Source organism: Rhopilema esculentum, chromosome 19, assembly GCF_057945365.1.
Source record: "Rhopilema esculentum isolate cy_ngs chromosome 19, ASM5794536v1, whole genome shotgun sequence".
NCBI classification, from domain to species: domain Eukaryota; kingdom Metazoa; phylum Cnidaria; class Scyphozoa; order Rhizostomeae; family Rhizostomatidae; genus Rhopilema; species Rhopilema esculentum.
The window spans coordinates 6894730-6910029 of NC_142833.1; the positions used below are offsets into that span (position 1 = coordinate 6894730).

The 15300-nt window shown below is 36.8% G+C and overlaps 1 protein-coding gene across 2 annotated transcripts in view; it reads right to left on the reverse strand.

Moving 5' to 3' along the window:
- The window catches only part of LOC135688324 (shaker-related potassium channel tsha2), a 29426-nt gene extending 21045 nt beyond the window's left edge, over positions 1 to 8381 (reverse strand). The window contains exon 1 of one of the 2 annotated variants that reach the window (XM_065205138.2): positions 7551 to 8381. In XM_065205138.2, the coding sequence (XP_065061210.1) occupies positions 7551 to 7606 (56 nt within the window). In that variant the 5' untranslated portion in view covers positions 7607 to 8381. Of the gene's footprint in view, positions 1 to 954; positions 2103 to 7550 lie in introns of those variants that run through there. The other variant, XM_065205137.2, reaches the window with a different exon arrangement.
- Between the last annotated feature and the right edge of the window lie 6919 nt (positions 8382 to 15300).

Here is a 15300-nt window from a genome sequence, read left to right on the forward strand (position 1 = left end):
TGTTTTTTTGCCCTCTCACTTCTTCAAACATTTTTACCCTCCATATATACACAGCTGGGATGATTTTGATATCCTAACTGACCATGTTTGTTAGGGATCCTCCGTCCTGGAGTCAGAGAGAGAGAGAGAGCATGCGTAATTATATCTCCCTTCAATGCGCATGTTGTTTGATTCCAGGACAGAGGGTTGCCTCACTCAGTAAAATACGTTCTCTTACTCGTTTCCTGAACAAATAGGTGTAGGAGATATAGGGGCTGGGAGAGTTGCAGCCCTTCTTATCAGGCAGCATTTATCGCAGTTAAGGCTCCATTCGGGCAGTTCTATCTCAATATTAATTTTAAGCAATTTCAATCTGGCTTAGTTTGCCCTAAAATCTTTATAATAGCACAATTACACTCTTTTTTACAAGAGAATACTATAAATTTTCTCCAGCCTAAATATTCTCATGAAATGTTCGTTTTGAGCATAGCCTGAATATATTCTAAAAGTATTCTTACTATTTTCAAGTCTGATCTAGTTTCAGGATAACATCCACCACTTTAAAAAGAAATTTACGCTTTTGAAAAATGTGATATGTCGAACATGTGATTCTCTAATGTGAACATCGCAAAACAGGCAACTGCTGGAAAATGAAGCAAAAATATGCGGGCTGAGGCTGAACAATATCTTATGATATTCTTTAAAATTGGATGATTCTCAGCCTTAATATTCTTATAAACAACATTCCTATAAAAAGCGTGTAATTGATGCCAAAAAGCTAGCGTTATAGGAAAAAGAGACTTGAATAAGAAAACTTCTTCTGCCGTGATGTTGCAAAGGTTAATAGGTTTCACTTCGTTAATCTCTTTTACGAAATTTGTCACGTTTCAAACACAAGTCAACTCATTCGCCATCTAAGACTGTTGGTTACAAAATTGGATTCTTAAACTATGGAAATGACAGAATACGACATACCACGTGTCATCATCACTATGCTCTACTTTCAAACGCCTAGTAGGTTCTGTGCACAAAGACTGCAGCATAAGTACCAAAAATCTATGGGATAACTTGAAAATCATGTAGAAAGCAAGCAATTATGTGACAAAGCAGAGCCAAGTGAACCTCTAGATGTCGTGTCTTCAAATTGACGTTTACATTGACTGGACCAAATTCATAAGCAAGATATTAGGTGATCGAGATATCATGCAGAGATCTAAAACCATCATTTGCATAACTGCATAAAGCTTTAAGCAGCTATGTGTCACGGAATTCATTATTTGATATTAGTTCCAGCACTATTTTTAGTGGCAAGTGTTGGTTTGGACAGCAGTAAGTAGGATTAGAACAATATTCAAATAAAGTAATTTTTAGGTTGTGTTAAATCCTACAGAATATAATGATGATAAGGTATTTATTCTGCAGATTAGAGAATTATTAATTTAAACTTTGGATTGCTTTTTAATGTACGAGGCGGGGCCAACTGGAGGGTTGGACCGCTTAGGAACTTTGGAATTCTAAGAGTTTTAACACAGCGAAAGTATAAATTACGATGATGGCAAGATAGGTTTGTCCCGTATGAATGTTATATACCTTCAGCGTACACATGTTCGACAGCTATTTATTAAAACTTGGGCTTTTCTTCAAAATTTGGATTTGAATCAAATTTTGTTTTGTTGTGAATATTTGGGTTTTAATCATGATTCTATGTTAGTTTAAAAATTTGGTTTGTCTTCAAAGTTCGGTTTATTATCAAAGTTTCTGTCTTCGTCATTTTTTTGGTATTTATCAGAACATTTGTTATTATCAAAATTTGGGTTTTTATTAATATTTGGGCTTTTATCAAATTTTAAGCTTTTATTTGGATTAAAGAAGCCGGCCTTTTCGTAGCAGATTGCGTTTTGGCTCAAGATTCAAGCCATGGCTCAAGATTTTTTGCAACACTTCTCATAGAATCTAGCTGACTACCAGTAATCAAATTATCCATGTAAAGACTAAAGAAGGGAATGTGTCTGAAAATCCCTAGAATACATACGAGCAGTGGCGGTTTTAGGGGGGTCCAGGGGACACCATGGCCCCAGGCCCCGCACTTATGATAGCCAAAAGGGGCCCCACACCTGAAAAAAGGTGGAAATTGTAAAGAATAAGGGCCCCACAGCTGATTTTGGCCCCGGGCCCCGCAGTCCCTAAAACCACCAGTGTATACGCGTCCAAAGAAACAGAAAGTATTACGCATCGTTGAGGTCGACTCTTCATAATACCAATGTTTTGAAATGCACGTCAATTTTTATGGGGAACAAAGATTAAAAATGGCTTTGAAAAAGCAAACATTTTGAAAAATACCCTAGCTGTGTTGAAATTCTTTGCTTTTTCCAAAGCAAGACCCTTCCTTGAAACGCTGTTTTGGCAAAAAGAGAAAGGAGATAAAAATAGCGAAGTTATTTGCACCTTGCTTAAGCGAAGCATAAAGCGTAAGTTTCACTACCAGGTAACAAGGCAAGTGGAACGAGTTGGAAAATGTTTTGCTGCTGAATTTTCATAAAGGCAAAAAGCTGTTTAATCCACATGACCCAAACAGTCCCCCACACATTATTTTCGGGAATCAAGAAAGATTCCGGATTAGTTTTATCAGCTTCTTAGTAGGTCATAGCTCAAGTCAGCCAGGAATAGAGGACACGATGATCAACCAGCTCTGATTGGATCTACTGCTTTGAAAAAGAGAGCACGGTAAGCAAAGTGCACTGCACAGAAAAAGATTGTGGTACATAGGTTCTTGTGCGAAGAACATTGTATTATAGTACCGTTCAATAATTGTTTTAGTCATACTCCAATGATGGAGTGAAGTTGAGCAAACAATAAAAAGGCTGACTTAACACCATATTATATCGTTCAAGCAAGTAGAAGGAATTCAAGTATGTGAAATCTGGCATGCAAGCAGAAAGTAAGCTAGCTCGATTTCAGAACAGATCATGATGGTTGGTTGGTTATGAAACAGTTGATATGTATCAGGAATTCAGTTACCAATACTTTTTGCAAAATTAAAGAAAGTCCAGTGTTTTGAATGAGTAGAGCATCGTATAAAGACTATGTAAAATTCAATATGAGTGAGCAAAATGGTGTCCTTTTTTGCACCAAAAGAACAGCGTGCAAGTTTTTCGTCCTAGAAACTGGTACCAAAAGGCTCTGTGATCTCTTCAAATCAAAGTTCATTTGTAGGTTTGTTCAAATGAGTGAAGCGTTTCAAAATGGCAACCGAAGGTAACGATGAGAAAACGAGGCAGCGAGTCTTTCGGATAGTGGCTTTTCCAATATTTTCTCTTGTTTCTTTGCTTAAAAAGGTAATTGGGAAGCATAAAATGATTGTGAGAAGAAAAAAGTAAGAAGACTTCGTATTTCTTCGAAGTTCATCAGATTCATCATGGTTCATCAAAACATTGTCTTCGAGGATGAATTAGGATGAATCACAAATTTCGATGAACTTGCAGTTGTCATCAAATCGTGAAACAAGGAATACGATAAAGTTTGACAAAATATGAACGGCCCAGTCGTTGGTTCCTTGGTTCCGAAAAATTTCAAGTAAATAACACCAATTTCTCAAAAGAGAATAACATCAATAACATCACATGCATATCAGAGAAAAAACTACTTTTTGCAACAAGGATATCTATCTGTCTTTTCCAGTAAGAAAGAGGCTACGAAAGTAACAAGGATATTTGGTGCTATTTGAGATAAGCTGTTACAAAGAGAAAACATTTATAAAGCACCAGACAAAAACTGCAATGATGTAATTTACAGCGTCATAGAGTCTTTATGGAAATATTGCATTATTGTCATGGAAAGAGCCTTTAATGCTTTACCCTATATCCCCTGCTGTAAATGATAGGATCAGAAAAGTTTGTACTTCTTATGACGTCAAACGAAAACGCTGCGAAGAAACGTTTAATGGACGAAGCTTTTGGTGTCCTAAGCTCTTTTGGGTTAATATACAGTTATAAAAAAGCTTTTTTGGAATATTATCAACAACATAAAAAGTTATAGGAAATGTGCTATAACTATAAAAACTTCAAAATGACATGTAAAATTCTGTAAAGAGCCAGTTCTTACAACGCATATGCTCGATAAAATGGTAATTGCCACAAATAACATTTGGAACAAGGCACCCGTCGAAAATGTCAATTAGCTTGGGAAAACTAAACATGGTGCATTATGTAGTGAAATATTCGTCAGAGCAAGGTCAATGTGGTTGTAATAGGGTCAATGTCAACGAAAGAAGGCTGAGCGCCACACCCAAAACCTTTCTTATTTGCCTCTTTCCTAAGGCTTCCCAAACTTAAATGAATGGATTAAGGATGAATACTTTGATACACCTAGTGACTGAGACACTGATAACGTGTCAGCCAATTTATCCTTTGAAAGTACAAACCATTGGTTTAGGCTTCATACGAACATTTTATAGGGCTAAACCTTTTCAGGGGCAGACACCAATATTTTTCATCATTCGGTGAATTTTGCTTTGGTCCAGTAAGCAAAATTTTTTGGTAGTCAGTAGTAATCAAACAACTCGAACATTCTGCTTCTTCAAATCTTCTTTATCATAGAGTTGAAAATGGAACTGTTTAAAAGAGGGTGGTTCAATCTTTTTCTAGGCACCAAAATCTAATAATTATCGAAGACACCCCTGTCCCTGGCTATTTTGGTATTCTCCTTAGTTTGTACTGCTGGATTCAATTCGCTTCGTCATACGCGTAAAGTCGTGAATTTTGAGCTGGATTTGGCCGAAATTGGAGAGAGAAGTGTAAGCATTCAGAACAAAGAAGTATTCCACACTGAGATTTCATAAAGGAGATTTGCCCTAGTTTCTTATCATACTCAAACTTATAGCTTTGCAAAAAGTGAACTTGATTATTTCACAACTTGACGTCATGCTATAAGATAACATATTCTATAAGTCTCAGCAAGATAAAATAAGGAACTATATTATCCTTATTTCATCTTGGTCTCAGGTATGAGGAATACAATTATGTAGTGGAATTAGTAAACCCTGGCATTGTAGACCTTTGTCTTTTTAAATAGCATATTTATCTGTGTTTATGGGAAAATTTCAACATAGGATAAGCCTTTCTTAAGAACTTCCTTTTGACCATTAAATAACTGCTCAAGCAGAATATCATTCCGAAGAGGAAGTGGTCAGCGGAAACAGAAAAAGATAGCTCAGGGTACGATTTTGCTTCAGGTAACTATCAGGAAACAGTAATGGAGAATGTGGATCGCTTTTATGTGTCGTGAATCGACAAATCCACGATAAAAAATCTTGGCATGCGCAGTTTGAATTTAGTATTTTTAAAAAAGCTCCCTAGATATAGAGCATTTTGTCAAGATGACCTGCACTCGTTGCGGCCCTCAGCTCTTTGATACTACCTTAATACTTAAAAAGAATTATTATTAAAACACAGATTAGCAAATTTGCTTGTTGATTTGTTGTTAAAATGAAGCCTTTTTCCCTTCAATTTATATAGCAAAATTGCCCAAGGTAACAAGCCGAATTTCTCTGGTGAGTTATCCGATTAATTTTGGATAGTTACGGGAGCTTGAGTAACATCACTATTCATTGGCAATGGCGCACCCAAGAGAGGCAGGCATGGTAGCGCTGTGGGCGTACCTAGCATTAGATCTTTAAATTCATATACCGTAAATCCTCTAATTGCCCCCCCCCTCGAATAAGCCCCTACCTTAGAACTACAAATTGTCAGTAAGCCCCCCCCCTCGAATAAGCCCTCACTGCTACCGTAAATCCTCGAATTCGCCTCTCTCGATTTGTTGATTTTTGCCATCTGATGTTGCTTTTGGCGTTTTATTGAATTATCACAAAAATTCATACTTTTGGTAGCAATTAATTAAATTTTCATAAAGAAATTCTTACTAAAATATACGAGGTCGTTTATTAATGTCTTCTTAATGTCTACAATAATTTATAAGCCCCCTTGCATAAGCTCCCTCGAATAGCCCCCCATACAAAAATAAAAAAGCCCCCAGGGGGCTAATTCGAGGATTTACGGTACTGGTAATGATGATAGTGCTGGTGAACATGGTATTTTAGGATAATTCTTGCGCACCGGCACTGAGGTTCGGGCTGTTATCACCAAAGATCTTATCAAAATCAGCCAAGCTCTTCAAACTGATTTATTTTGTTGCCATTTTGATCAAGGGTTTACTTTTCTAGTGTAAAATCATAAATACTGCAATATCACTAAACATCATTTACAACATCGAGGGAGACTTGATTTCTTGTGCAAAATTTATTGTTTTAAGCTTCGAAACATAAGCTATTCTGTAATAGCGATTTGTTTATGTAGCCAGCTTGTGTAGTGTTTGTGGGTTCAGTGGTGGTAGGTAGTAATGAAATAAAGCTGTCTGAAACCATTGAAAAAAAACCCGTTATATAAGATTACAAACCGTAGGTCAGTTTCCTTGTGGCAAGACTAAGAAGTCATAGAACATTAGCGAAGTTGCAAGTCCATATCAATCAAGGGTGCAGCCCTAACAAGTTCGAGGGGGGCTTTGCTGTAGGCAACTACTAGAAGTCACACCCATCATGACCACACCCATGACAATACCCAATAAACTCGCATCTTTACGATAACTGCCCTTTGGTAGAACTGTCAACAAGAAAAGTTTTGTTGAATGTATGGGGGTGATTAACTCTGTTTACACCCAACAAAAATTTCTGCAGTTATCAATAGTTACTCGGGCTTATTACTGCCATTAGAAGAGAGAGGGTTTAAAATTCTAAAGATCTTTGTTAGGAGGGGACCATCGGGAAATTTCCTGGTGTCCCGGGGGTAACTACGTTTTCTAGGCTGGGGTGGGATAGGGGCTCTTGAAACGCTGATTGTCGGACAAAGATTTAAAAACACATTTATAATGGCTATAACAGCTAACAAACACACGCTTAAAAAGGTTTTTTTGTGAATTGAAGCGTTTTAATCCAGTTTAGATATTCGTTTAATAAACAAGATGTCACCTATTGTGCGCTAATGAACAAAATGTTGCTTTTTCTCAATAATTTCTAAATTTGTTTTTACAAGCAATTTTGCCTAGATGCCCCTCACCACGTAGTGTCTCTTGAAATGCCTTTCAAATTCATAGATAGCATTGAAAAAATAAAGAAATTTAACATGACCGCTTCGAATACCGCGATCATGTCTGACTTGAGGATTTCATTAATCGAATCAAGTAGAACCTTGTCTTTTGTCTACAGAGACGATTGGTTTCGGTCCTACACAGTATACACAGTTTGTTCCTTAAATTTTAGCTACAGAGCAGCCATGCTTGTTAGTATCTTTATAACGTATGCATAGACCAATACTTAGTTGGAACTTTAATCCAGCAAGCAAGAAGCAAGCCAAAGCATCTAGCGGATCCGTATTTACGAAGCTAGAATGAATATTAACCTGTCAAATCGCTCACGAGGCGAAGCTATTAATGCTAATAATCATTAATAGTAGCACAAAGATTTGCTATAATTCAATTGAACAAATATGGATGTATGAGAAATGATAATATCGATCTCCTACCGGCAGGGGAGTTTTGAGGTCATGTTTCCAAAATGTTCCATTATCTTCTTCCTCATTACAAATATGCTGACAGGCTGTCTTCTTGATCAGGTCCTACACGCGTTGAATGATATAATATGAGTTACCCACAACTGTTTCTTGCATCCCAAACGTATTCAGAACAAAGGCTTGTGACAGCACACCGGCGATGCAGTGGTTTGTTATTCCTCCGGGGGACTTATCCGTATTTTAATGTCAACAAAACACTTTTCGCTGCTTTCATTTTATCCAGTCGGATTTCATCCGATTTATCGCGATAAGGGAATTATGAAGTTTTGGAAATTCTCTCGAGATGTCTATAAACGTTTTAATCGTGGTTTAATTGATCTGCATGCCAACCATTTAGTTTAAATCCAGTATCGATATCTAACGAAATCTAAAGGCTACCGCAAGAAAACAAACGCTGTCCTGGGAATCCGCATTTGCAGTTGCCCACAATGTGGGAAAAATAAATGCAGAGTACAGAACAAAGTCGGGGTTTTCATTGCAGAGTTCTGTTCAGACAACCCCAACATATTGAGTGTTCGACCCAAACAACTCTTAAATATACTGGATTTAGAGCCACTGGTCCCAAACGTAGCCCAATAACTGCACAAGAAGTCAACCTAAACTGAAAATTCCTTCTGAAATCTAGACTATTGCTGAAAATCGTTTGAAGATTGTTTCATCTTTTCAAGTTAGAACTGCATCGGTGCAACGAGCGTTTGGTACAAGGCGTGGCATCTGCATTGTCAATTCTTGCATCGTATTGAATGGTTAGACTTAACATCAGAGTGATTAAATGAGTTTGAAGCTTTCGATGTTTCAGCGATTCAATGTGTTTGAAGCTTTCAATGTTTCAGTGATTCAATGAGTTTGAAACTTTCAATGTTTCAGTGACTCAATGAGTTTGAACCTTTAAATTATTAAGCAATTCAATGAGTTTGAAACTTTCAATGTGTCAGTGATTCAATGAGTTTGAAACTTTCAATGTTTCAGTGACTCAATGAGTTTGAACCTTTAAATTATTAAGCAATTCAATGAGTTTGAAACTTTCAATGTGTCAGTGTTACAGTAAGATTAAAGCTTTCAAGAGGATAAGTCTTGAGAGAATAGAAAAGGAATAGTAAAGAACATCTTCCTGTCTTGACGAATTTCGAAATTGCAACTGCATGAAACAGTGTTTGTATTTGCAACGATTTGCAACGACTGGCTTACGCTTGAGAAGTAGAAGTAAAAATTCTTCATCAAACTCTGAGCTTCGGTGGCTTAAAATGTTCATTTATGTTTGAAATTTCATAATAAGAAGAGAAAAATAAATAGTGTAGCTCAGTTTCACTCAGCTTCAGTTCTTTCCCTGTAACAACTTTAAACTTTCTCGTGTTGGTAATCAACGAGAATGCACTTTTGGTATAAGAGGGCTTTTTTGTAAGGTAATACAAATGTAGCAAAGCCATTTACAAAATCTTAAACGACTCAATTATGAGCAAATCGCCAGAAAAAAGGGAAATCGATAAATTGAAAGGAGTGTCTGGAAGAAAAACATTTCTATGTAGTGTGCTACAAGATCACAGTCTGGAACCTATGTTGTTCCTCCGCATACATAGTGAGAATTCTACCCATGGCACAAACGTCAAATCAGTCAAACTCCAGCTTATCGTCTGGGCGAACGTAAATATTTACTCATTTTGAATACTATATGCCCAATAACGAAAGAAACATATAAAAGATTCCTCGCGCAAGTTAGATTTTCAATAAAACTTAGAAAACGTTATTCTTCTTTATTCATATATTGTTTGCCTTGACGAGACGGCTGACCTGATTCATCATTGCCAAAATCTTCAGTCTTTGATCTTTTTGCCTATGTGTCTTTAGGGCCAGAAAACTAGGCATGTGTACTGTAGGGTTAACAGTATTTTATTACTTCAAGTGAGAGGGTAAATTCTACCTAAAAAGTTCAAGTAACCCTTATTTGTGCAACAAGCGGTAAAAATACTTGTCAAGTTCAATGAGTTGAACTGTTAGTTCGAATCCCAAGTGTTAAGGGTAACATCCCCCGTTTCCTAGGATGAAGTTTGCTGTCTTTTGTTGCAAAAACAGCGAATGTACTGATGACGACTTTGCCGATTCATTCTCATTGGCAATCGAAAAATTGCACTTTATTTTCTTTATTACCCTCCTTTGTCAAGTAAACCAACGTTTATAAAGCAGGGTTTAATTCAAAAATTGACGGAAACGGCGATCAAGTAGCAACTACGAGAGTTTAACAAAAAATTAAACGATCTGCTGATGAGCTTTTATATGATTCCATGGCAATGGAAGCTGGTTAGATTAGAGGGCTGATTATCAAAGGATATTGGATACAAAAGGAACCTCAGCTTAGACATACTCCAAGACTGAATTGGATAGTCCTTGAATTATAGCTGATGTATTAGATTTTGTTATTCTAGTGATAAAAGTCCTAAAATGACAACTTTTTGATGAGATACATCGAACTACTAATTATTATAGTTGGTACTTTGAGAAAATGCGCTTTTTAACATGCACTATGCTCAGTATGGTCTTAGTTACGCTGCTCTGGTATTGCATGATATTTCACACCGTTATCAGCGTATCTCCTAAGCCTACATTTACCTACTGTTTCTATTCAGCAGAACTGAATTTAGGACAAATTCTGAAGGGCACTGACGAAAATTTGCTGCGGTCTGAACGTCGAACACGGATTATACTGTTTGGAGACTGTACGCTTCATGACGTCCCGACTGGACGCTTTGAGAGGAATATCGCTCCACAAAAATCTCATAAACCTTTACCAAAAAACTTTTTTTTTAAGAAAAATTCCCAAAAATCAATTAAAGTCTCATTGTTCCAGAGGCCTCTGACGGAAAGGAAGCAACAGAGCACCGAATATGGACATATGGACATAAGATTGCAGGCTCTGATACACAATCGCATTTGCAACCTAAAGATGCAAGAATGCAGATGAAGTTCTTTAAAAGCAAGTAGAACAAGCATTCCTAAATTCGGAAAGAAGAGTTAGGCTTCTATCCTTCGAAATTTATGCAGGATCTTTAGCCTAGAAAATATATTTCAGAGATACCAAAATATATTTCAGAACCTAAAAATATCAAAAGACTTATCGAATCTTTACCACTCGTTCGTGCTGCAAATAAAGTAGCTTTTCAAGGAGAGCTAGTGCCGTTAGTAAAAAATTACTTCTCTCATAAAAAAGGCTTGGGTACCAGTATTTCTAATATATCACCGATTATAGTGCTAGCAGGCAAAATATTAACATTTTTTGACTTCGTATTTACATGTATTTTTGGAGCCTGTATGTTTTCAATATTCGCAAACTAAAGTAGAATGTCTTAAAGTGAAAGCAACAAAACTGAAGCAGATTCCCAAATTTTAGTTTGCCTGATCTTTTGTAGAAGAGTTTCTTAAATTCCAGCAATTTGCTGCAAGAGTTTCCTTCCGATTGATTCCCTACATGAAAATTATTTTCAACGTTGACTAATTTCATTTTTTCGTGGAATTACAGAAAGCTTGTCGTGGCTCAGTTGGTAAAGCGTTCAGAAGCGTTTAACCCTTCCTGCCCTTGAGCAAACTATAAGGTACCCAAATTTCAAGCGTTCAAGGGCTCCACTCCACAAAAGGCCCGTTTGAGATGTAGCTTCTGCTGGAAAGAGGAAGTGAAATTCAAAAAAGAGAGTTTGCGACTCTTCTAATTTAAGTGAGAGTTCAGTTACAAGTTTGGACTGAACTGTAATCTCTAAGTTTCTGTTCTGTTAGATATTAGATCATATAACGGAGCAAGTGGAACACGAGCAAGTAACATTTAAAGCTGCTGTTACGTTGGAATTATTGCTTGATCAACTGCCGGTTAGAAATAGATTAGACACTCCTCGGATGATAACGTCCCTTCCCCGGTTTAAGGGTATTGAACATGAAATTTTATAACTGATTGTTTCTGGCTGACATTCAACTTCCATGTCTTCCCTGACAGAGCATAACCATTGGACGATACCTAAGAAACCAGATTGGCAACAGCGAGAAATACGGTAGGAAGGTCTTAAAATTGAATAAAAAACATCATATCTAAAGAACTATAACAAATTATATACAATAATATAACCATACCTCTGAGACGCTAGCTTTCTTGACCAAACAAGACAGGTCTATCGGCAGACTGATAAATCTTATGTCTGCATTTACTTATATACTATTTGGCAAAAGAAAGAAAGTCCCAAACAGTGCCCACATATATCACATGATCGATGAACTTTATAGAAACAATCAGACATATGGAGAACAATTATTCTCAAGAATTGTTACACAGCAATTGAAAAGATGACAGAAATTCGAGATAAGGTGATTCTTTGCGTGTATTCACATCGAACTTTGAAAAGGTACACTGAATTATGTCATCTCAAAGGAAAATTGTAAATATATTTTCAGGTCATGTTTGATTATGACGAACCGGGTTCGGAAGCAAAGACCGTCAAACCATCAGTTGAAATCAAACTTGCTCTAAAAAGCATTGTTAGGTTGGTTTGCAGAATCTTCGTGATTCGTGAACTGGCTGCTAATGCTCAATATGAGATAGGCAGGTGCACATCTCAGGTGGTGCAAGAGAGGGTCGCCAAAGAATTCTCCAAATGTACTTGAAACCATAAATCTTATACTTGGTTTTAGCATGTTGAGCCGCATGAACCTTTTTCGCCCCCCCCCTCTCTTCCTATCAGTCAGAAATACGCTTCATGGTATCTGTATACAGGACTACCTATTAAACAATTTTGGGATTTAAATAAGAGGGAAAAAGCTCGGGATTAAAAAAGCTAGCTCTAAGTTTTCATTTCTTTTAGCCAAATCGGTTTTGCAGTCTAGTTTAGAAAAGGTGAACACATAATGAAAAAACCTACTTATTTCCCAATGTTTTAGACTCCGAAGATATATGAACAGCGATAAACAAATTTATCAATATTATGTACTCCATTCCTGCCTAAAACATTGTCTCTGTATTCTCATATGGCTCAAACTGGAAACAGTTTGGCCACGGTTTATTATTTCCACCAGTCACCCCTTGGAAACACATAAAAAATTAGGGCCATGACACTGTTCGACAAGCATAGCTGCTAAATGTCTAAAAACCCACCTTTATTTGCCTAGCAGAGTTAATGAAGCACTGGAAAGCAAAACAAGTACTGCAACACAACTTCTATGACTAAAATACGTTTTCTAATAAGAAATAGGTTTGTAAGTGGCAAAGGCTAGAATCATTTCAACTCCAGGCAGAGCAGGAGCTTGAAAACGGAGCTACAAGCGAATAGGAAACTAATTTTCATTTTCTATCTTTAATTTACAACCTTTTATAAGTATTTGACATTATATTTGGAGAATAAGTCGGAAGATTAATTAACTTTTTTATCAAACCCTTAAAGGTGTCGGTTCATTGGTTGTGAGCTTCCACTAGGGAAAAAATGAGACCTTTACGCTGCGTGGAAACGAGTTAACTGGCCTTACGAGCAACTAATGGGGCAGAAATCTCGGAACACAAGGCTAGGTCTTGAGGCAATTTGCTTATAAACGAGAAAGAAGCGTAAATGGCAAAATATTTCCAGATATTTCATGACCCCTCCTGTCGTGTAAGCGTGGAATTACAGGTCCATTATCAGCTTGCTTTTTGAAGGAAGATAACTCATCATACTTTTTGACTAGAAAGCAAGACTCATTTTAACTGAACTTGGGTGGCATAAACTGAAATTGGTGACTTTCAAGGGGCTCATGACACCCTATCTAGCAGTCGCAAACTCTTTACAAATTCATAAGCAAAAAAACATTTATCCATGTACAATGGATAAAAATGTGTCAAGGACACTCTGGTAAACATTGGATTTTTAGAGAGATTTTAAAACCCGAAAGGGTAAATGTCGCAGAATCCCTATATTAAAAGAGCTGACCCGTCCAAATTCCATGGCTCTTTTCTTGATTTCTGAGAAGTAAAATCAGAAAAACATGTCAAAGCCACAAAGCATGATGGATTACACAGTCGTTTTTTTCAGCCTACTTTGGACATCCTGTTAACGTTTGGAAGTTTTCGACCACTTAGCAAAATTAGCATTAGTAACTTGACAACAAACTTTTCATCCAATAAAATACTCTTGTCATCATTGATTACCAAATGGCCAAGATGATTACAAGCATTAATACTTTTTCACAATTACGACATACCACTAGGGTTTGCCAGTGCACATTGATAAGAATCATCGTACACCTTCCTGGTTCTTAAATTAACGGGTTTGATATTCCAGTAATCAGGTACACTTTTTTTACAAGAACCAGTAAATATTTAAGTTCAGGCTGACTGTTCTTAATTTTTTCGAAAATCTGAGGCTGGATTGTTTTTAATTTGTTCTTAAATTAAGAGGGTGTAAGCAGTGCTATTGCTAGCTTTTTTGCTCTAAGGAGGTGTTCAGGCCTCATTTGCCAACAGAGTGAATGAGACAGCCTTAATTTGCTGACAAATTTGAATATTCACCGAAAAAGCACCCACACATCCCTAAAAATCCTCGATTTTGAGAAAAAACGTTGTTCAAAATTGCATTTTGCAGAAGCTCAGCCTCAGCTTGTTCTTAATTTGTTCTTAACTTCTGACCAATTTTGGGGCTCGTGTTCTTATAAAATTGTTCTTATAAAAAAGGAGAGTGTAAAATACTTTGTTTTTGGGTAGCAGAGTGCGGAGGACTAGTTTCTACTTAGAAAAGCCTCACCCTAAGAACGAAAATATTGGCAGCGAAGAAAAAAATCTGTGATGGTCGGATCACCCGAGCCAAGGATTTCAAGGCTCCTCATTCCTAGGTTTCAGCGTCAATGTTTTATAGCAGTTTTTCTCATCGTGGGAAATAGCCCCAACGGGAGCCACCTCTAGGGCACCTCTCCGTTTTCAGCCCGTTATGAGCCAAAATAAAGCGCATTGTCTCTTGGGTAAAAAGATTAGGACCGTCATGTCATTATGCATGGAAGAGATAAATATGGATAAGAGGACTTGGCGACTCAAAAGAAAAGGATTCAATTAAGATTTTATCAAAATGCGCTTTATTTTGGCTCTTTGCAAAATGTATAATATTTCCCAGAACTGGCGAGACGATGACACGTTTAGGCTTTGCAATGTCATGGGAATAGTGGTTTACTTTGAAAGCATATCTTCGAGGTGACGTCATGTACTGCATTTTCACACATCTGAACTCTTTTGAAGCAAACAAATTATTCAAAACGATGCTGAAATTCTTTTTAATTTTGATGCATAGGGCTGATAAGGTTTTGTGAAGGAAGGGTTCAAAACAAAAATACAAGATCATAGAAATTTAGTTATTTTGACAAAAAACAGTGAGAATTGTGAAAAATAAGGAAATTCATTCTGACAACACGGTTAACGATAAGGAGGAAATGAATGGATAAAAACCATTTCAAGAAACCGGTTTGTTAAAAAACATTTTTAGAAATAATATAAACTATGCTGGATATCAAATTTGGACAAAGGTGTAGACTCGAATAGGCTCCATGTTCTATATTTGAATAGTTCAACGTAGGTAGATTTGCAAAACAGATTTGACTTTTGCAGCTCACTCCAAAAAAGCGTTATGAAACCATTTGGTTATAGAATCTGACCATTTCAAAATATTGGGACATTCTGCACAGTTCTGAGAGTTGCAAACAATCGATTACATCCAAA